The sequence below is a fragment of the Bufo bufo genome, chromosome 1 (genome assembly GCF_905171765.1).
Source record: "Bufo bufo chromosome 1, aBufBuf1.1, whole genome shotgun sequence".
NCBI classification, from domain to species: Eukaryota; Metazoa; Chordata; class Amphibia; order Anura; family Bufonidae; genus Bufo; species Bufo bufo.
The window spans coordinates 9458058-9481873 of record NC_053389.1 but is presented as its reverse complement, the minus strand read 5'-3'; the positions used below and the strand labels follow the sequence as shown (position 1 = coordinate 9481873).

The 23816-nt window shown below is 48.2% G+C and overlaps 1 protein-coding gene across 3 annotated transcripts; it reads left to right on the top strand.

Moving 5' to 3' along the window:
* The first annotated feature begins 6181 nt into the window (after positions 1-6181).
* Positions 6182-23400, top strand: LOC120991346 (zinc finger protein 184-like). Of its 3 annotated transcripts, none has more exons than XM_040420175.1 (4): positions 6182-6305; positions 16842-17028; positions 18337-18435; positions 19532-23400. In XM_040420175.1, the coding sequence occupies exons 3-4, from the start codon at positions 18345-18347 to the stop codon at positions 22996-22998; spliced, it is 3558 nt and encodes a 1185-aa protein (XP_040276109.1). In that variant the 5' UTR covers positions 6182-6305; positions 16842-17028; positions 18337-18344; the 3' UTR covers positions 22999-23400. The 3 variants fall into 3 exon arrangements, with proteins under 3 accessions (XP_040276109.1, XP_040276125.1, XP_040276117.1); XM_040420183.1 differs by lacking the exon at positions 6182-6305 and adding an exon at positions 6969-7115; XM_040420191.1 differs by lacking the exons at positions 16842-17028; positions 18337-18435 and having other exon boundaries at positions 6188-6305.
* Positions 23401-23816: the final 416 nt, after the last annotated feature.

Here is a 23816-nt window from a genome sequence, read left to right as displayed (position 1 = left end):
GCAGACACAGCGCTCGGTGAGCGCTGTGTCTGCAGCGATCGTGAAGGCAGGGACACCTGGGCACTGTCCCTGCCTTGTCTTAGGGTTGCCCTGCTGTCACTGACAGCGGGCAACCCGATCAGCAGCTGCACGATTAGCGTGCAGCTGCTATTTCTGAAAGGACGTTCTAAAACGTTCTTTCAGAAATAGACGTCCACCCATAGGACGTTTATATCCTATGGGCGGACGGGAAGCGGTTAACCATGGTAGACCTAACACTAACGGAGCAGGCAGACCCTCCAACACATAACATGAGATAGATTCCTGATAGAAATCACCCACTTTTAAATGAATGTCATTCACTACCTGCTACAGGCATTTTTGGGTGAGAGGTGCTGAGTCACTTGCAAAGACAGAAATGCTTTTCACTAGTGCACTAGTAGTCAACCCGTGAATGCGAACAAACTGTCCATCAATCAGGTTAACTCCTGCCCCACTGTCGATAAATGCTTTGCTTTTCACAGTTTTGGACTCTAGCGCCACCTCGGCAGACAGGAGAAAACGGGTACTACCAGTAAAAGACAAAAGTAGGTTTTCTTGCTCCCCACCCACAGCACCAATAGTAATTTGGGGATTAAAACGTCTTTTTCTTTTTGTTTACACCTTGATGCTGCAAGTACGGACAAATGTTTACAAAATGTCCCTTCTTGCCACAAGAAAAGCAGACTCCTATCCAGAGCAAGGAGTAATGGGTAAAGTCAGACTAAACAGGGAGAGGTGAAGGTCACATGATCCACACCTGAACAGGAGGTGTGAACATACCAGCAACACACAGACAAAATGAAACCAAAAGAGGCTGTCAGATCACTCATGTGCAGCCAGTCTTTCAGACCTTCTAACACCTGTCACAGGTGTGACAATATCTCTCCCTGTAACTGCCACAGTTAGTAACAATAGATCTGGCTGGTGGCAGTTGAAGGGAAAAAAAAGCCATTCATGCCTTGCACTGTCACGTGGCGGGGGACGTGGGTCGCTCCTAGGAATTCTCGCTGTTTTACAAGGTGCACAACACCTTTGACCCCTGGAGCAGCTGTTACGGGCAGGGACAGTTCATGTCTTTCATGGCGCACTGGGTCATTGTTTTAAGCGGCAGCAGTGAGGAAGCACCCCGGGAGTGAGGCCAGGTCCTACTGACACCTCCACGTTTGTGTCAGTCGGGTTCCCTACCAACTCCAACTGGGCAAGGTGGTCAGTGACAACGACCACAACATCGTGGCCGCTCTGCATCTGGGGTAAATAAGACACGTGGTGAGGAACGCCCTCCTGGACTTGCAGCGACAGAGCGGTTTGCGGCTACACCGCTTTATCCGCAACGTGCCAACTCGCTACATGATGGAACAGTTTCTTCTGCTGCACCAAGCTCATGCACATCAACAAATGAAGACACACCGCCTGGACATAGAGGGTCAGTCCTACATACACTCTGGCCTGTCTCCGGCACCTACCATGTTCCCTGAGCCCGTGGACCTCTGGGCAGGCAGACTGGAGCAGTGGCCAGAGCTGGCCCAGTTTGCTATTGCTGTACTGTGTGTACTGTCAAAGAGGGTATTCAGTGCGGCAGGTGGCGTCATCACTGTGTCCTCCGCAAGTGTGCAAACCATTATATTTGTGAACATGAACAAGGCATGGATCCTTCAGGATCACACACCTCAGGGTGATCATAATAAATAGATCTGCCATCGCTGATAGCGGCTATTTATCGCCGTACCAATTATGCCACTGCCGCTGTCTGCCTGCCATCATGTTTCGCACTGTATTGCTGCTTCTTCACCTGCTTCCACTACTACTTCTCCTGCATAACCACACATCTACTGCCTTGTCTGTCAGGCTCTATACTGTACTGCTGCCGCTACTACTACCCCTACACAGCTGCACATCTCCTGCCTGGTCTTTCAGGTTACATACTGTACTGCTGCTGCTGCTACTACTACTACCCCTACACAGCTGCACATCTCCTGCCTGGTCTGTCAGGTTACATACTGTACTGCTTCTGCTGCTACTACTACTACCCCTAAACAGCTGCACATCTCCTGCCTGGTCTGTCAGGTTACATACTGTACTGCTTCTGCTGCTACTACTACTACTACCCCTACACAGCTGCACATCTCCTGCCTGGTCTGTCAGGTTACATACTGTACTGCTACTACTACTACTACCCCTACACAGCTGCACATCTCCTGCCTGGTCTGTCAGGTTACATACTGTACTGCTTCTGCTGCTACTACTACTACTACCCCTACACAGCTGCACATCTCCTGCCTGGTCTGTCAGGTTACATACTGTACTGCTTCTGCTGCTACTACTACTACCCCTACACAGCTGCACATCTCCTGCCTGGTCTTTCAGGTTACATACTGTACTGCTTCTGCTGCTACTACTACCCCTACACAGCTGCACATCTCCTGCCTGGTCTGTCAGGTTACATACTGTACTGCTGCTGCTGCTACTACTACTACTACCCCTACACAGCTGCACATCTCCTGCCTGGTCTGTCAGGTTACATACTGTACTGCTTCTGCTACTACTACTACTACCCCTACACAGCTGCACATCTCCTGCCTGGTCTGTCAGGTTACATACTGTACTGCTTCTGCTGCTACTACCCCTACACAGCTGCACATCTCCTGCCTGGTCTTTCAGGTTACATACTGTACTGCTTCTGCTGCTACTACTACCCCTAAACAGCTGCACATCTCCTGCCTGGTCTGTCAGGTTACATACTGTACTGCTTCTGCTGCTACTACTACTACTACCCCTAAACAGCTGCACATCTCCTGCCTGGTCTGTCAGGTTACATACTGTACTGCTTCTGCTGCTGCTACTACTACCCCTAAACAGCTGCACATCTCCTGTCTGGTCTGTCAGGTTACATACTGTACTGCTTCTGCTGCTGCTACTACTACCCCTACACAGCTGCACATCTCCTGTCTGGTCTGTCAGGTTACATACTGTACTGCTTCTGCTGCTACTACTACTACTACCCCTACACAGCTGCACATCTCCTGCCTGGTCTGTCAGGTTACATACTGTACTGCTTCTGCTACTACTACTACTACCCCTACACAGCTGCACATCTCCTGCCTGGTCTGTCAGGTTACATACTGTACTGCTACTACTACTACTACCCCTACACAGCTGCACATCTCCTGTCTGGTCTGTCAGGTTACATACTGTACTGCTTCTGCTGCTGCTACTACTACCCCTACACAGCTGCACATCTCCTGTCTGGTCTGTCAGGTTACATACTGTACTGCTTCTGCTGCTACTACTACTACTACCCCTACACAGCTGCACATCTCCTGCCTGGTCTGTCAGGTTACATACTGTACTGCTTCTGCTACTACTACTACTACCCCTACACAGCTGCACATCTCCTGCCTGGTCTGTCAGGTTACATACTGTACTGCTACTACTACTACTACCCCTACACAGCTGCACATCTCCTGCCTGGTCTGTCAGGTTACATACTGTACTGCTTCTGCTACTACTACTACTACTACTACCCCTAAACAGCTGCACATCTCCTGCCTGGTCTGTCAGGTTTCATACTGTACTGCTTCTGCTGCTACTACTACCCCTAAACAGCTGCACATCTCCTGCCTGGTCTTTCAGGTTACATACTGTACTGCTGCTGCTGCTACTACTACTACTACCCCTACACAGCTGCACATCTCATGCCTGGTCTTTCAGGTTACATACTTTACTGCAGCTGCCGCTACTACTACCCCTAAACAGCTGCACATCTCCTGCCTGGTCTGTCAGGTTACATACTGTACTGCTGCTGCCGCTACTACTACTACTACCCCTACACAGCTGCACATCTCATGCCTGGTCTTTCAGGTTTCATACTGTACTGCTGCTTCTGCTGCTACTACTACCCCTACAAAGCTGCACATCTCCTGCCTGGTCTGTCAAGTTACATACTGTACTGCTGCTACTACTACTACTACTGCCCCTAAACAGCTGCACATCTCCTGCCTGGTCTGTCAGGTTTCATACTGTACTGCTGCTGCTACTACTACTACCCCTACACAGCTGCACATCTCCTGCCTGGTCTGTCAGGTTACATACTGTACTGCTGCTGCCGCTACTACTACTACTACCCCTACACAGCTGCACATCTCATGCCTGGTCTTTCAGGTTTCATACTGTACTGCTGCTTCTGCTGCTACTACTACCCCTACAAAGCTGCACATCTCCTGCCTGGTCTGTCAAGTTACATACTGTACTGCTGCTACTACTACTACTACTGCCCCTAAACAGCTGCACATCTCCTGCCTGGTCTGTCAGGTTTCATACTGTACTGCTTCTGCTGCTGCTACTACTACTACCCCTACACAGCTGCACATCTCCTGCCTGGTCTGTCAGGTTACATACTGTACTGCTTCTGCTGCTGCTACTACTACTACCCCTACACAGCTGCACATCTCCTGCCTGGTCTGTCAGGTTACATACTGTACTGCTGACGCTACTACTACCCCTACACAGCTGCACATCTCCTGCCTGGTCTGTCAGGTTTCATACTGTACTGCTGCTGCTACTACTACTACTACCCCTACACAGCTGCACATCTCCTGCCTGGTCTGTCAGGTTACATACTGTACTGCTGCTGCTACTACTACCCCTACACAGCTGCACATCTCATGCCTGGTCTTTCAGGTTACATACTGTACTGCAGCTGCCGCTACTACTACCCCTACACAGCTGCACATCTCCTGCCTGGTCTGTCAGGTTACATACTGTACTGCTTCTGCTGCTGCTACTACTACTACCCCTACACAGCTGCACATCTCCTGCCCGGTCTGTCAGGTTTCATACTGTACTGCTGCTGCTGCTACTACTACCCCTAAACAGCTGCACATCTCCTGCCTGGTCTGTCAGGTTACATACTGTACTGCTGCTGCTACTACTACCCCTACACAGCTGCACATCTCCTGCCTGGTCTGTCAGGTTACATACTGTACTGCAGCTGCCGCTACTACTACCCCTACACAGCTGCACATCTCCTGCCTGGTCTGTCAGGTTACATACTGTACTGCTTCTGCTGCTGCTACTACTACTACCCCTACACAGCTGCACATCTCCTGCCCGGTCTGTCAGGTTTCATACTGTACTGCTGCTGCTGCTACTACTACCCCTAAACAGCTGCACATCTCCTGCCTGGTCTGTCAGGTTACATACTGTACTGCTGCTGCTACTACTACCCCTACACAGCTGCACATCTCCTGCCTGGTCTGTCAGGTTACATACTGTACTGCTGCTGCTGCTACTACCCCTAAACAGCTGCACATCTCCTGCCTGGTCTGTCAGGTTACATACTGTACTGCTGCTACTACTACTACCCCTACACAGCTGCACATCTCCTGCCTGGTCTGTCAGGTTACATACTGTACTGCTTCTGCTGCTGCTACTACTACCCCTAAACAGCTGCACATCTCCTGCCTGGTCTGTCAGGTTTCATACTGTACTGCTTCTGCTGCTACTACTACCCCTACACAGCCGCACACCTTCTGCCTTGTCACTACTACTACCCCTACACAGCCGCACACCTTCTGCCTTGTCACTACTACCCGTACACAGCTGCACATCTGTTGCCTTGTCTGTCAGGTTTCACATCCACATTCTACTGTTGTCGCTGCTGCCTGGGAAAAAAATATATAAATATTTTGTACGCTTGTTCAGGACAAGTCACTGCTTCTTCCGATGTTGCACAGCTGCCCATTCATCACAGTAACGTCCAGTCTGGATAGTTCTCGATTCTCCTGGGGAAGGGGCTTTATCAACACATTTATGTTACATTTTCGTACAGGCCTGGCTGCGTGGTCTATAGGGTCAGCAGTTTGTCGGCCATTTATCGCGTTCTTTTCTGACATCGATGGCATCTACATAACGTTTAATATACGACATGGCGGCGATTGAAGGTTATTTTCTCTCCTCTGCTGAGACCCTTGCTCCTGGTGGTAGATCCCACGTCTATAATATACCTGTGCCCCCACAGGACGCCCTGCCTCACGCTCCGGGTCTCCCCTCCCAATGAGTGTACATTTCCCATCATGGCAGGGAAACGCGTTCGTCAGTGGGCTGGACCTCTCGGGCCGCCGTCGAGCTCATACGGCAGTTCCGTCTCCTTCCCCCCCAGGTGCCCCCCTCCGTCCATCAGTCTCTCCTCCTCCCCCTGCACAAAGCATCCTGTGTCTACTCCCCCCAATGTCCATTGCCCTCCTGCCGCCCAGCTGACCCCCGCACACCCCTCTCCCCGCACCCAGGTGAGTCTGAGCCGGGCCCGCACCCTTCCTCCTCCTGCGCGACGCTCGCTGCGTTTAACCCCTCGGCTGCCGGGGAGGGTCCTCTGTGCAGCCCCGCCGGCAGTCAGAGGGTTAACAGCGGTGGCTGCAGAGGATCCATCCATCCTGCCCGGGGCTGGGAGCGCTGCTCCGGGGGCAGGTGACTGCAGCCCGGTCATTAAGTCACTAATTGCATGCTTCATTAGCAAGTTTCCCTGGGAATGGGATTGACTTGGGCTGGGAGGGCGGAAAGTTGGGTGGAAATGTCACTGGTGGATGGATGGCTCCGCGGAGGGGGGCACAGGTTGTGTCCGCTCCGCCACCGCGCGTCCGCCTTCGACCTGTCAAATGGAAAGCATGGGGGCTTAACCAGATAGAATGCAGTCCGCCATCTGCTCGCCAAAAACACGAAAATGTTTCTTGACGGAGCATCGGTACGTTCCGATAAATGGTTTTAAATATGGCGGGCGCTAAAGTGGCGTGAAAAGCATCGTAAGCCGGGCAAGAGATGACGAGGGGGGGGGGGGGGGGAAGCAGTAGGACAGCCCTACGCCAGGTAATAACGGAACGTTCTCGTGCCAGTAATACGGCGGTGAATTCTGGATGGACTCCTGACTCCGCACTTACCCCGGCTCCTGGTCCTAGGGCTGGCGGACCCCCCCATTCCCACAGCGCGGATTTTGTGGCTGCGGGTTTGTCTGTGGCGCCACGTATGACGCTTCCCTTAGGCCACATGCACACTGTGCGGATTTTCGTGCGGGAGCTCCACAGGGCGATACAGTGTTAGTTACGGTAAGTCGATGAGATTTTCAAAATTTCACGTACACGGTGGGAATTGACCCGCGGTGCGGATTTTGAAATCCATAGCGTGTCAGATGTGCCGATCCTCAGTCAGATTTAACGCGAATCCGCCTCAACGTGCGGAAATTAGTGGAATCTGCACAAAAACATGCAAGGAAAATCCACGCGGCAGTGTGCCTGCCTCCATGTGGCGGTGTAGTTTATGGGGATTTTCTGTGTGCGGTCTTCTCCTTCGTATATTTGCTTGAGTCCGCGCCGCAGAGGGTGAAATCTGCACAAACAATTGACATTCTGTGGATTCCGAAATCCGGACGGCGGGTCAGTTTACGAGTGGAAAATTTCCGCCCCGTGTAGGTGAGATTCTGGAAGTGGAAAACTCTTGGGTTCTGTGCGTGGCCTCGGGATGCGTGCACACAGCGGTGTGGTTTATGCGGATTTGGCTGTTTCTGCATCTGGATCTCCCCCAAATCTCGCCATTTGCGTTCCGAAAGCTGAAATCCGCACAATTGACAAGCTGTGGATTCTAAAATCCGCGCGGCAGGTTAATTTACATACGGGAGATTCTGAGTCTCCTCTGCTTAGCGGCTACTGTGTTAAAGGGGTATTCTGGCGGGTCCTACGGCTGATAGGGACCCGTACCCCTATAAACGAACAGCGCGACCGGTCGGGTATGCGTGCGGCCGCTCCATCGCTACGGGAATTCCGGAGGTGGTGGAGCGCAGTACTCCCATAGCAATGAGTGGGGGGGTGTACGGGAGCCCCTGTTTTATAGATCGGTGGGGGTCCCTGAGGTAGGACCCCCAACAATCTGATAGTTAACGGGGGATATCTTAGGGCTCATGCACATGACCGTGTGCTGTGGACCGCAATGCACAGGCACCGACCGCGGGGCCGTTGCATGCGGATCACATGAATGGGGTTCGCGATCCGCATCCGACGGTCCGCACCGCAAAAAAAGTAATGCATGCACGGACAGAAAAAACTACAAAGTGCTTCCGATCCGTGCCTCCGTTCCGCACCGCATCTCCCAGATTGCGGACCCATTCAAGTTGAATGGGGCCGGAATGTGCTGTCCGCATCCGCATTTGCGGATCCGCACTTCCGTTCAGCAAAAAAAATAGAACATGTCCTATTCTTGTCCGCAATTGCCGACAAGAAAAGGCATTTTTTTTATGGGTGTCAGCGATGTGCGGTCCGCAAAATGTGGAACGTACATTGCGGATCCGCAAAACACATACGGACGTGTGAATGGACCCTTAGGCTTCATTCACACGTCCGTGTGTGTGTTTTGCGGATCCGCAAAACACGGACATCAGTGTTTTGCGGACCACACATCGCCGGCACTTAATAGAAAATGCCTTATCTTGTCCCCAATTGCGGACAAGAATAGGACATGTTCTATTTTTTTCCGGGAACGGAATTGCGGACCCAGAAGTGCGGGTCTGCAATTCCGGATCCGTGCTGCCCCATAGAAATGAATGGGTCCGCATTTTGCGGAACGAAATTGCGGACGTGTGAATGGACCCTTAAGCGCCCTGTGTGAGGGTATGGCCTCACAGGATTGGGGGATTTGTCGCCGTGGCGTTTTACAGTACCATTTACGCTGCGGTTTCATCCTTTGCAATGTCCGGTGTGAAAACTGCGGCGATTCCACAGCAAAATCTGCGTATAACTCGCTCCTTCTCAAAATTCCTGTGAGAACCGTATATTTAGTGTAGAAAATACACACAAAGGTTCACAATCGGCTCTATTTTTTTATTAAATAGCTTCAGTGCGTGTAAAAAAAAAAAAAAATTTCCACAAAATGGCCGCACCTACAAAAAAAATCATAAAAAAACAGCGCGCTGTAAAAGCAGCTAAATAATGTACTAAAAAAAACCCCCTGTGGGTGAGGGGAAATCATATTTTCCATTCACTCACAGACCATCTGGCCGCTGCGGCTCCGATAATGGAAAAAAAAAAAAAAAAACAGGGGGGGGGTGAAAAACCACACACAAAAAACCTTGTGTAAACGCAGCTGCGTCCCTGCTGAAAGAGGCAAAAAATCCGTCATTTTTATGATTTTTGTTTTTTACCAGTTGAGAGGGGGAAGGATGAAAAACCCCCAAAAAAATAAAGAGCGCAGTAAAATCCCGCTCTGTTTGCGGCGATATTTTATCAGCGACCGCGGTCTCTGCGTGAAGATGGAGGGCTCTGCAGAGAGATTGCGTGGAGCGCGTCCTCCCGTCGTGTGGAGTTTGCGAACTTCCTGCTTACACTTTATTTGTTTTCCTAGCATTAAAACCATTGTTTTCTTACGGTCACGTGACCCCCCGTTGCCATGGCAGCCGGAGACCGGGACTGCGCTCTCACAGGGAATCCATTTTGACCTCTGGGACCTCTTAATATTTTACTTTCGGCGCTCTCTCCCCTCCATTTTCTAAGGGAATTCACGGGCCTTATTAAGGAGCAACAGTTGTGAGAGCAGAGGCTGGCGCGGAGGGGGTTAACCCGGCAGCGGAGGGGTTAACGGCTGTGGGGCGTTGTGTGCGGTATTTTTATATTGCGGCTGTAAATATTCCTCTCAGAGCCTCAGCCTTTCGCTCCGCAGGACGAGCCGCCGCCGCCGCCTGGTTATTTTTATGCTGCTAATAACATTTATTTCGCTCATTTCTTTTCTTTTCATTTTTTCTCTCCTGAAGACGTTGTTTTTATATCGCCCAATAAAACAATGGCGCCTGCAGGGCCGGATACTGCGGACATTTTGTTAACACAATGGCCGTTGGCGGCAACTCTCCCACTGCATTGCAATGCTTGATAGAAAACAATATGGCGTCACAATTAGCTAAGGCCGTGAACTGATTATGTACAATAAAGTTTTAGTGTTTTGAATAAAAGAAAATACTAATCTTGCCCATGGCAACCAATGAGGTGGCGGCTTTCATATATATATATATTTTTTTAATCTTCTAGGCGGTGATTGGTTGCTATGGGCAACAACTACAGGTATTCAATATGGCGCCCTCCAGCTCTTGTAAAACTACATTTCCCAGCAGGCAGCGCTTTAACCACAACACTTGGAGAGCGACGGGTATAGACGTCTGTAGTTTGTGTCCCGGACGTGCCCGTGGCATCTGTGGACATTCCCTGCCAGCTGTTATATTCAGTGGGAGCCATTGTTACACGCGTGCTGCGTACGGCAACTGCCACACTGTAACGGAACCTGCAGAGAGTCCAGGACGTCATAGGACAAGAGGGAGAGTCATCACAGCCTAGCGCCCATAGCAGCCAATCAGATTGCACCTTTCATTTTGCAGCGCTCCTGTGGAAAATAAATTGTGGAATCTGGTTGCTATGGGCAACTAAATCAGTTTTCCTTTGCGCTAATTTTGATAAATCTCCCCCATAGTGTCCTTCTAGGCATGCAAGTAATCTACCAGTACTGATCCTGAGTGACATCCTGTATTATACTCCAGAGCTGCACTCACTATTCTGCTGGTGCAGTCACTGTGTACATTACATTACATTACTTATCCTGTACTGATCCTGAGTGACATCCTGTATTATACTCCAGAGCTGCACTCACTATTCTGCTGGTGCAGTCACTGTGTACATACATTACTTATCCTGTACTGATCCTGAGTTACATCCTGTACTATACTCCAGAGCTGCACTCACTATTCTGCTGGTGCAGTCACTGTGTACATACATTACTTATCCTGTACTGATCCTGAGTTACATCCTGTATTATACTCCAGAGCAGCACTCACTATTATGCTGGTGCAGTCACTGTGTACATACATTACTTATTCTGTACTGATCCTGAGTCACATCCTGTATTATACTCCAGAGCTGCACTCACTATTCTGCTGGTGGGGTCACTGTGTACATACATTACTTATCCTGTACTGATCCTGAGTTACATCCTGTATTATACTCCAGAGCTGCACTCACTATTCTGCTGGTGCAGTCACTGTGTACATATATTACTTATCCTGTACTGATCCTGAGTTACATCCTGTATTATACTCCAGAGCTGCACTCACTATTCTGCTGGTGCAGTCACTGTGTACATACATTACTTATCCTGTACTGATCCTAAGTTACATCCTGTATTATACTCCAGAGCTGCACTCACTATTCTGCTGGTGCAGTCACTGTGTACATACATTACTTATCCTGTACTGATCCTGAGTTACATCCTGTATTATACTCCAGAGCTGCACTCACTATTCTGCTGGTGCAGTCACTGTGTACATACATTACTTATCCTGTACTGATCCTAAGTTACATCCTGTATTATACTCAAGAGCTGCACTCACTATTCTGCTGGTGCAGTCACTGTGTACATACATTACTTATCCTGTACTGATCCTGTGTTACATCCTGTATTATACTCAAGAGCTGCACTCACTATTCTGCTGGTGCAGTCACTGTGTACATACATTACTTATCCTGCACTGATCCTGAGTTATATCCTGTATTATACTCCAGAGCTGCACTCACTATTCTGCTGGCGCAGTCACCGATTGCATACATTACTTATCCTGCACTGATCCTGAGTTACATCCTGTATTATACTCCAGAGCTGCACTCACTATTCTGCTGGTGCAGTCACTGTGTACATACATTACATTACTTATCCTGTACTGATCCTGAGTTGCATCCTGTATTATACTCCGGAGCTGCACTCACTATTCTGCTGGCTTAAGGGTTAAATCTGTTAACCTCCCTGCCTGCACAGAGCCTGTTCTGGTGAGTTGCATTCTGGGAGGTGTCTTCACGTCATGTATTGTACAGTTATATGATGTAGAAAAAGGGAACCGGCCATTTCATTATAAGAGGGGATTGTCTGGTTGCTTCCAACATGATCCTCCTTGACTTTGAGTTCAGCTCTGGAGTATAATACAGGCAGTATGTCAGGATCAGTATAAGGTTTTGTCACCTCTGCACTGGAGAAGTTGCGGATTTGATTTGACAGGAAGAACCCGGCGTAACGCGTTAAGTTGATGGGATTCGGTCATGAGATCCTACAAGTGACCTCAGGTGGTGATCAAGGGAGAAATAGTAGATCCCCTTAAAGGGGTTGTCCAGGTCGGTAGTGTTGATGGCCAATCTCTGACCGGCGGGGCTCCGACTCCCGGCACCCCCACAGTCAGCACCGCTGTGTATGGACTGAGCCGGTTACTCCCATACTCCTGACACAATGGACGGCAGTGGGGTGTCGGACCCCCCCCCCCCCCCCCCCCGTATGTAGTCTATTCTGTTCTTCCAAATTTAACCCATTATTAGTTCAGACTATGGCTGCAGCTATCGACTATTTTTGTTATCGAGTACTCTAAGAACAAAAAACTAATTAAAAGAGCGTTTTCCTTTATAAAAACTCATCAGCCCCCCAGTGCCGTCAGGCTGCCCTCCTGTCCCGGTGCCATCAGGCTTCCCTCCCGTCCCGGTGCCGTCAGGCTGCCCTCCCGTCCCGGTGCCATCAGGCTGCCCTCCCGTCCCGGTGCCATCAGGCTTCCCTCCCGCCCCGGTGCCATCAGGCTGCCCCCCCCCCCCCCCCCCGTTGCCATCAGGCTTCCCTCCCGCCCCGGTGCCATCAGGCTGCCCCCCCCCCGTTGCCATCAGGCTTCCCTCCCGCCCCGGTGCCATCAGGCTGCCCCCCCCCCCCCCCCCCCCAGTGCCATAAGGTTCCATTTTCCACCATCTCCCCATTCTAGCCATGTCCCCAGCGCCAGTGAAATCCATCCTCCTCTTCTTCACGCGCTGCACTGGGACCTGACGTCGCGCAGCGTCGGGTCATATTGCGCGCTGACGTGCACTACGTCCTGACGATGTGTGTATGTCAGGATACAGCGCAGGGGGCCACAGAATGTGAGCAACAGCAAGCGCTCCGCTCACATGACAAAAATTTGCATCAAGGATTTTTTTTTTTTCGAGTAACTCGATTCAATCGAGTAATAGTTTCAGCCCTAGTTCTGACAGTAAGAAATGCGGAGACCGGAGAACTGAAGCCCCGCCCTCAGGCTGGTGCCGTAGGAAACTCCATTTACAGGGATTTTCTATAGAAAGCGGCTAATTGGAAACATTTCCTCGGAATCTTTGATCCCGCTGCCCCAATGTGGCTTTAATTCCTTCAGAATGTTTCCCGTTTACGTCAGTTATGTATCCAAGATGTGATCTACAATGTACCTGATGACATCATCAGACGTGCGTATAAATGGGAGGAGTCTTGTATATTAAGTGGTGGACCAAGATCAGAAATGTGGATGGGGTGCAACCTTTCTACTCCGATCCTGGAGTTACATCATTAATTAACCCCTTGAAGTCATCCTCTGTTCATGTAAGGCGGATGTCTGCACTTTAAAGATGATGCCGTTCCAGAGAAGAGCGAGCGCCATAACCGTCAGGTTTCACACAGCAGACACCTGGAGCCAATGTCTGCGATCGGCGGTAACGCCGTTCGCAGACATTTAACCCCTTAGATGCCGTGGTCAGCATGCGATCTGATGATCGCATGTTCTAGTTCTGTAGGGTAACTTTTAAAAAGTGTAAAAATAGGACATTTAAAAAAAATTTTTTTTTTTATAAAAATTCAAATCACCCCTCTTTCCCCATAATAAAAATAAACAAACTCGGACTGGGCCTTTAATTACAGCGAATGGCCTTTCTTGCCGGACGTATTGCGTAGATTTGGGTTGCTCTCCGATAGAAATGCCCCAGAGCACAGGTCTTGGTTAATGGTATTTGTTCCCCTTTTTTTACCCTGGGTAGGGGCACTAGACACGGGTGCCCCCGTCACCGCTCCTGTTTGCGTTGGCAGTGGAGCCGCTTGCCTTATTAATTCGGCAAGATCAAATATATAGCGCTATTTTACTTGATGTCTGTACACAGATGACATGGTTCACGTCCTCTCCCCAGCGCCATACAATTACCATATTTTCCCTCTCGAAGATGCAAGTTTTTTCTACAGAAGTGGGGTAAACATGTCAGTGAGTCTTATAAAGTGAATACTAGTGAAGCACTCCCTAGTACCCAGGAGGCGCGGGGAGCGGTGACTATAGCGCTGTACTCGCAGCTCCATGGTCGTATAGTGTAAGGACGTAGTGTGCGCCCTATGACCTGATGTTTTACGCAGTCCGGTCACAGTGTAGTGAGGGCCTGAAGAAGGCCAGGGAGCAGGGACTGCAGGAGAGAACGCCGGACCTGCAGAGTAGTGGTGGAGCAGGAGAGGAGCTCTGATGGTGGGGGGTGGGGGGCCTGATGGGAGCTCTGATGGTGGGGGGGGGGGGGGGCCTGATGGGAGCTCTGATGCTGGGGGGGGGGGGGCCTGGTGGGGGCTCTGATGCTGGGGGGGGGGGGGCCTGATGGGAGCTCTGATGCTGGGGGGGGGGGGGGCCTGATGGGAGCTCTGATGCTGGGGGGGGGGGCCTGATGGGAGCTCTGATGCTGGGGGGGGGGGGGGGGGGCCTGATGGGAGCTCTGATGCTGGGGGGGGGGGGGGGGCCTGATGGGAGCTCTGATGCTGGGGGGGGGGGGGGCCTGATGGGAGCTCTGATGCTGGGGGGGGGGGGGGGCCTGATGGGAGCTCTGATGCTGGGGGGGGGGGGGGGCCTGATGGGAGCTCTGATGCGGGGGGGGGGGGGCCTGATGGGAACTCTGATGCTGGGGGGGGGCCTGATGGGAGCTCTGATGCTGGGGGGGGGGGGGGCCTGATGGGAGCTCTGATGCTGGGGGGGGGGGGGGGGCCTGATGGGAACTCTGATGCTGGGGGGGGGGGGCCTGATGGGAGCTCTGATGCTGGGGGGGGGGGGGCCTGATGGGAGCTCTGATGCTGGGCGGGGGGGCCTGATGGGAGCTCTGATTCTGGGTAGGGGGGGTTGTTCTGATTGGAGCTGTGATCGGGGGAGCCTGATCGGAGCTCTGATACTGGGTAGGGGGGTCGTTCTGATTAGAGCTTTGATTGGGGGAGGAGGGTCTGATTCAAATATTTTTTTTCCTTCTTTTGCTCCTCTAAAATCTGCTTCTTATAAAGTGAAGCATACGGTAATTAGTACTTTGGTGTATGTTCAGATCTTTATATTAGCTGAGGGGAATCATCCCTACTTCTTCTCTTTAGTTAGCGAATTTGAATATCTCAGGATTATTATTTGTCGAGATGCGTCTGAAGACCTGGACACTGATATTCCTCCTCTCTTCGCATATGTCAAGGATGAGTTTAGAGTCTGGAGGAGTCTCCCTTTTGCCATATCAGGGCACATAAAAGTGCCGATACACCTAGAAGATGTTTTGGGACCTTATCCGATGTCCTTCTTTAAGTCCCTAAACTCTCCGCTTCCTCCATTTATCTCAGTTGGTAATAGATCTAAACTTAACCTTGCAGCATTACAAAGACTCAAGCATCGAGCGGGAATGGCACTTCCATGGGTATTAACTTAGCAAGTCAACTCCGATCTTTTAGCTCTGCCGACGATCACCTAGCTAATTACCTCTCTGGACCTCCTAGAAGGACACTTTTATGCCCCAGACCTCTCCTTTCTCTCCAAGCTGCTGAGACCGTATCACCCTCTGGACATAGTGTCTGACACCCCTCTATGGCATAACCCTGCTCTTACACGTTTTACTTCCGCTCTTCATTCTGGGCAGCACATAGGGTTACAACCCGTACAAGGAGTCCTCACAATTTCAGGAAGACTATAAAATCTCTAGAGATTTGTTTTTTCGCTATTTGCCGATTAGACGTGCTACCCTAGGCGAATTTCCTCAACCCAGACCTCACATTTCCAGTTATCCATTGATGGAGACTCTCAAGTCACAAGGACCTAAAGGAATCACTTCTGCAACTCGCTCCTCTTCTACAGGACAAGGTGTTACATCATGCATATAATGCGAAGTACATGCCTGACATGACGAGTGAGGCCTGGCGAGAGGTCCTAGCCTCCCCTGCAGTGAATGACAACCTCATTCAGATCTATACGGTACATCCTTGCTATCTGACGCCAGTACGGCTCTTCCCTATGGAAGACTGTCCTCAACTCTGTGTCACCGATGTACACACCCGAGGTCAGACTTCTGCCATATTTCTTGCCGTTCTCGAACACCCTTCCCCATTGACTCCATACATTTGGCTGTTCGGTTTATTGCTGGAACAGTGGCCCCATAATAAACGTATTTTCCTGAGAGTAACTATGTTGTTGTCCAGGAAGACCACTGCGTCGTGGTGGACGGATCCTTGACCCCCAACTATTGTTAATACCATAATACACTTCAGCAAATAATCTATAAACGTAGGAAATACCCCTCTAAGTTTTATAAAATTTGGGGGGCGTGGTGTAGTTCCTCTCTTACATTATACTTTCCTTGAGCCTTCAAGTCCTTTTAGGTCTTCTCTATCTAACTTTTCTGGTCCTTGAGGTGGCTCTCGACCCTCATTTCAGTCTTGCCTTGTTTTTTCGGATCTCCACGTACACTTTGGTCTTAGGTGCCTGTGCTGCTGCTGTCCACCTGTAATTTATGCTATGTGTTGATACTGTCCCCATACGCGCTGTAATACTCCTTATATACATGTGGTACCTGGGTGTTCCGTGGTGCTTGCGTGGACTTGCTATGGCTTTGGCATCTGCTTTGTATTGTTCTGCTTGTTCAGTAAAACGAGTTAAAGTAAACAAACAATAAAAAAATTACATCATTAGCATCGCCCCGAACTGTTAACTAAAAACGTTTTTTTTTCCCATACAGTGAACGCCGTAACGAAAGAAGACATCAAAATTGCCAATTCGCCGCTTCTCTTCCCCCAATAAATTGAAAAAAAAGGGATAAAAAAAGTCATGCACACTGGAAAAGGGTACAGCTGAAAACGACAGATCAGCCCGCTAAAATTGAGCACCAGCACAGCTCCATAGACCTAAATATGAAAAGTTATCAGGTCAGAATATGGCAATGCAAAAAATTAAAAATACATTTGTTTTATTTTTTTCCAAAGTTTTTATTTTAAGTATTAAAACACAAGAAAACTATACTAATGTGGTATCACTGTAATCGTACTGACCCGGAGAATGAAGAGAACAGGACAGTTTTATCTCATAGGGAACGCTGTAAAAACAAAACCTATAAAACTATATAAATGTGGTATCACTGTAATCGTACTGACCCCGAGAATGAAGAGAACAGGTCAGTTTTAACTCGTAGGGAATGCTGTAAAAACAAAACCCATAAACTACATTAATGTGGTATTACCGTAATCATACTGATCCGGAGAATGAAGAGAACAGGTCAGTTTTATCTCATAGGGAACACTGTAAAATCAAAACCCATAAACTATATAAATGTGGTATCACTGTAATTGTACTGACCCGGAGAATGAAGGGAACAGGTCAGTTTTATCTCATAGGTAACGCTGTAAAAACAAAACCCATAAAACTATATAAATGTGGTATCACTGTAATCCTACTGACCCGGAGAATGAGGAGAACAGGTCAGTTTTATCTCATAGGGAATGCTGTAAAAACAAAACCCATAAAACTATATAAATGTGGTATCACTGTAATCGTACTGACCGGAGAATGAAGGGAACAGGTCAGTTTTATCTCATAGGGAATGCTGTAAAAACAAAACCCATAAAACTATATAAATGTGGTATCACTGTAATCGTACTGACCCGGAGAATGAATGGAACAGGTCGGTTTTATCTCATAGGGAACACTGTAAAAACAAAACCTATAAAACTATATAAATGTGGTATCGCTGTAATCGTACTGACCCGGAGAATGAAGGGAACAGGTCGGTTTTATCTCATAGGGAACGCTGTAAAAACAAAACCCATAAGACTATATAAATGTGGTATCACTGTAATCGTACTGACCCGGAGAATGAAGAGAACAGGTCAGATTTATCTCATAGGGAACGCTGTAAAAACAAAACCCATAAAACTATATAAATGTGATATCACTGTAATCGTACTGACCCGGAGAATGAAGAGAACAGGTCAGTTTTATCTCATAGGGTACGGTGTAAAAACAAAACCCATAAAACTATACAAATGTGGTATCACTGTAATCGTACTGACCCGGAGAATTAAGAGAACAGGTCAGTACAAATATCAGGAGCTGGGAAGATGATGCAGCTAGCCATGTTTTTGGGTTATTCTTTTATGGTCTATGAACTTGACACAAGGGGCTCAATCTGGGACCTAAAAATTTTAATATTTTTTTTATTTTATTTTTATTTTTTTAAGGTGTCCAGATGTCCAAACCGGATGTATTATTAATAATGGAAACTGTGGAAGAGCCGTTTGGTCAGGAGAACAATCAGGCTCGGGCCAGTCGAGTGGAAAGTAAGGACAGAACTCTTCACATACACCAGTTAGGCTCCTTTCACAGTATGTTGCGCTGTGTCCGTCTGAAGTATTCCACATGGCATACAGGTTTTAGTTTTTTTTAACTGGATGCTACTATGTGGAATAACAGTGTGGTGGAGAACGCTAAGACCGGCTGTCATGTTGGAGGTCCTATCCTGTCCTGCATCACACAGACGACCCATTGATATGAATGGACACTCTGCAATACTTCATATTACCTGTGGTGGTGCTGCAGGGAAACTGAACACCTACTGGCAGGTTTTCCCACAGATCACAGCTGATCGCTCAGGTCCCAGCAGGGGGATAGTTTGGGATCTACTAATTGTTAAATCCCCTTCTAGCAAGCAGTGATTGTTTGTAGCAGAGAACCCCGTTTTAATTTTTTATTTTTTTTTAAATTTATACTCCACCTAATATTGCAGTTCTGTGTGGGGGAAAAAAATGCCGGATTGTCACATTTTCTGTATTATTGGGAGCAGAATTAAACCACTTCCCACTCTGCTTCGTAATAGTGTTTCGTGGCACAAAGGTAGTTGGGACAAGCCATTGTACTATTTCAGCACTGTGATGTCGCACGCATATAAAAAAAATTTTTTAGTTTTTAAACACTGAAAAATAAAAAATAAATATATAATTGGTATAACTGCTTCCATAATGACCAGCACCATAAAATGATCAAATTATTTGTTCTGTACATCGAAATCAAATCTTAAAAGATAGTTGCTGCTTTATGTTCAGTTGCGCTCTCGAAGATTGCAGTACAGTCGTAGGTATGCAAAAAATGGCACCAATAAAAACCACACGAGGAAGCCCTCACACAGTGGAAAAGTAAAAATGTTCTGGGTCTTTGAATGAATTAAAAAAATGTTATGTTTTTATTGTGAAAAATAGAAAAGCCTTCAAAAAATACTTTAACGACCTGCAACGTAAAGCTATTATGTCATATATATCATATGATGAACACAGCAGAATTGCTTTTTTTTTTTCACTTTGTCTTGAAGACATTTTAAGTCTTGTTTGTTTGTTTTTCCTTTATAAAATCTAGTCTGCTTAGATTTTTTTTTGTTCTTAGTTTCAGAGTGTTGGAGCAGTGGAACCACCGAAGAGCCCAGATCCTTTGCTCCACTGGTTGGAAAGCTGCCTGAAGACCAGTCCACTTCCCAAAATTCCCAGGGCACCCTTATTGTCAGTGAGATCGAAAATACCGACAACAGTTGGAGAGAGAAAAATGTCCACCCCATGATGCCAACTGAAGCAGTGTGCCAGTCAGGCAGCGGCACGGTGGAATATAGTTATACAGCAGGACAAAGCTCACCATCAACATTACCTCTCATGGAGAAGGGAAGACACATAGAAGATGAAATAGTGGATCGTGGCACTGGTGGCACCAAAATAGCCGGAACTGCTGAAGACACCTCAGCACAACCAGCATTGCACGGGGTCACTCCAATGCCAAGCAACTTCGGCAAGCTTGAGAAGGATAATATAGTGATATGTAGACCACATGGGTGGTCCAACGTCGGACATCAGCCTAAGACTATCGAGACAAACAGAAGAAAAGATTCTAGCGCTACGGAACAGTCAAACCAGAGGTTCTGGGGTCTGTTTCAGTGCTCATTCTGTAATTTTGTCTTTCAAGATCTGTCTGAACTTCTGCAGCATCAAGAGACCCACAACCAAGATAAATTCCAGGATATTGGGAATGAACAGACACGTTCCGAACAACCACCACAGCATCAGTCGTCGACTCAAGTCTTGGAATGGAGACGATACCGATGTATAGTGTGCGATAAGACCTTCTGTAAGCAGTCTTCATTGGTAACACATCTGCGTATACACACTGGGGAAAAACCGTTCTCCTGTCACGTGTGTAAGAGAAAATTTAACCAGCGAACAAGTCTTACTGTCCACCTACGAACTCATACTGGAGAAGCACCATTCCCATGCAACAAATGCAACCGGAGCTTCCGACAACAGTCTAACCTTACCCATCATATGAAGAGTCATCAACGAGCAGAGGAACTTGAAGGGGCGGAATGGAGTGAAGAGAACACAGCCCCCAGCATTCCTTTTATGTATCTGATATCGGAAGGGGATGAATCCAGCAGCGAAGTTTGGGGCAGCAAAGTCCCATTTGTTAAAGGTGACAAGGCAGAAGATCCAGAATCCTGTAAAAGACCCTATGTCTGTGGTCACTGTTTTAAGCGATTCACTCATCAATCCAACCTCATGGTTCATCAGCGCATTCACACTGGGGATCGATCATATCGCTGCCAAGAATGTGGCAAGCATTTCACCAGGAGGACCAGCCTCATGGTTCACTTACGGGGTCACACTGGAGAAATGCCATACTCTTGCCTTCAGTGTGGAAAGAGTTTTCGACAACAGTCCAATCTTCTCTATCACATGAAAAGCCATTCTTTGCCAGCTGAACCAAAAGCCAACATGAGCATGGAAAATGAGCAGGCCACCAAGATGTCTGGGCAACTAATTGGACCTTCTGGTCAGTACGTTGAGCGAGAGAACTCACAGATGATAAATGTAAGCGGTGGACGCATTGAAGAAAGCCAGGTTAGGGCTTACCAATGCACCCAATGTTCCAAATGGTTCCCCAGCTCTCATAGCCTCCTCTTGCATCAAAAACTTCACGTAGAGCAGTCCAATGCCATTATGCACTGTAGAGAAATTCAGGTCTCGTACCCCATCAATAGAGGCCTTCCACATCCATATCCTGAGAACATGCTGTCTCCCCGGCAGGAACATGACTGTTATCCTACCCAACATTTCAAGCTACCTTCACGTTCAGAAGGCAACAACATCTCTGGGATGCTGAATAACCTTGAGTCTAACCTTATTCCCCAACAGGCGCACAGCATTTCCTATCAAAGAGTTGGAAGTCAGTCGGGAGAGGGAGGACCTCCGAAGGGTCCTTTCCATGTTCTAGGAAGAGGAAGACCAAGAAAAATTCATTGGTTAGGTCAAGGATCAGCAGGGACTTCCATGGTAGGGAAAACTGTACATAAGTGTTGGAAATGTCCAAGGCACTTCAACAATAAGTCAAACCTCATTGTCCACTTGCGTATTCACACTGGGGAGAAGCCTTTCCAATGTTGGCTTTGTGAGAAGAGATTTAGACAGCAGTCAAATTTGATCCAACATCTCAAGAATCATGAAGATGTTCTTGGGGATGAACTCATCACTCGTCCACGGAAGCATGCAAGTAAAGAACATCAAAATGGCAAAAACATTCAGACTATAGGAATGACTCTGTCCCCGAACACTGTCCAGGTCCGGTCAGGTTTTATTCCATTTGATGGAACCCAGATGCATCACAATGGGCAGCTGTATCAGGGGCCTCAGACTATCCATCTAGCTGATATTGCCTCCAGTAGCGAGTGTGTTACAGACAACTCAGAAGCCAACAGCACCCAGTCGTCATCAGAAAATACATACAAGTGCGGCAGCTGCTTTAAGACATTTACTCATAAATCCAACCTCTTGGTCCATGAACGTATTCACTCAGGAGATAAGACCTATCGATGCCTTGAGTGTGGTAAGCAGTTCAGCCAGCGCACCAGTCTGATGGTGCACCTAAGGACACATACCGGTGAAATGCCATATTCTTGTTTGCAGTGTAGAAGACGTTTCCGACAGCAGTCCAACTTACTTTATCATATAAAGACAAACACAGTGCAAGGGCAGCTAAACTGTACTGCAGAGAACATGCCAAACTCGCCATTGCTTAATAGGTTAGACCAAGGGATTGAACCTAGCATGAGCTCTGATGTGGAAGCTTCACCGGGGCAAGCCCATCCTTGGGGCCACCTGGAAACTAACTCTAAGACTGAAACCACATCAGCTTTGGCACACGATGGAGCAAAAGGAGAATTCCACTGTCCTGCCTGTGATAAAATATTTACTCACCAATCCAACTTGTTAGTCCACCAACGAATCCATTCTGGTGAGCGGACATACCACTGCCACGAGTGTAACCGCCAGTTCAGCCAACGCACCAGTCTGATGATCCACTTGCGCACTCATACTGGAGAGATGCCGTACTCATGCCAGTGCTGTGGCAAACGTTTTCGCCAGCAGTCAAACCTGTTGTATCATTTGAAGAGTCACATTGGGCAGGGGATAACCATAGACGCTAGCCAAAGCGCAGAGTACGCAGCACCCAGATCCAGAGGCCGTCCTCGGAAATCAGAGTCAGGCAGTGATGTGAAGGAAAAGAGAATAATCCCTCGAGGCAAGCGTACCTACAAGTGCACAGAGTGCCCGAGGCGTTATAACCTCATGTCTAATCTAGTGGCCCACCAGAAGTCTCATGACCTTCAACCCCTGTACAGTTGCTTAGAGTGCGGAGACAGCTTCCTTCACCAAGGATATCTTGCAGTTCACAAGAAGCAGCACTCCAAGGTAACCTCTCCTCACCATGGCGTACAGTTCTGTTGGAGACCAAACCAAGAGTTGATGGACACCAGAAATACCGGGACAGAAGAAGAAAGGAATGCTGTGTACACACCGCATGAAAAATAATCACTTTCATGTGTCCTGCTCAGTGGAGTTAGGTAAAATAGTGGTAATGATTAAGGCCTCACTAAGTATGGAACTTCATATCTGTGCGTTTCAGGTAGTACCTGAGATTTGAGACTGGCTATACTTTGCAAGGTGGGCTTAACTTCTGATATATTATCACAATGGTTGACTGTCTTGTACAAATACGAAAGCTTTAGGGGGAAAAAAATATTCCTGAGAAGTTCCGACCTGGTATAGAAAGTGACGCCGGTTCTCGAGAGGGTCCTCAGTGCTTTGCCACTGACGATCGAAACGTTAAAATATTATCAGATGAATATATTGCGAGAGGATTGAATTTAAGAATACCAGAAGTAAAAAAAAAAAGTCTGGAATTAGAAAAACATGGCGGCTTTCTTAAAAAAACAAAAACGCCTGTCTATGGGTTGTCTGAGCTGAGCTGCAATTCCGTACACCACCAGTGTACCGCCGCGATTGGGATGAAAGCCGCCATGTTTTTCCAATGCTGGAGAATGACATGGGAAGCACTTATTAACCTTTGAGTGGAATATATAACGCATTTAGATGCCAGTGAGTCCATCGCTTTGTGGGCCGTACCATTATTGTTGGACTATATCATTGAGGCATGGAGGATTGGTTTGACCCACGCAATGGCGGCTTCCTCAGTTCATGGATGATTGGTGCATTAGGCCAGTTTTACTGTGTAGTATATTTGAGAGAAAATGACCTGGTTACGCGGTATTTATTTTGCTAGCGCCGTCTTGCATTCTTTACGTTTCATTATCGCACCCATGTGGCGTGTTGCTTTCCGTTAGTGTCAT

What these genes read in the sequence shown, in the direction of transcription:
- LOC120991346 (XM_040420175.1), top strand. Translation starts at nt 18,345, where the DNA reads ATGTCCAAACCGGATGTATTATTAATAATGGAAACTGTGGAAGAGCCG. An exon ending in TCGGGCCAGTCGAGTGGAAA is followed by an intron (nt 18,436 to 19,531) that starts GTAAGGACAGAA and finishes TTTTGTTCTTAG; the next exon opens with TTTCAGAGTGTTGGAGCAGT.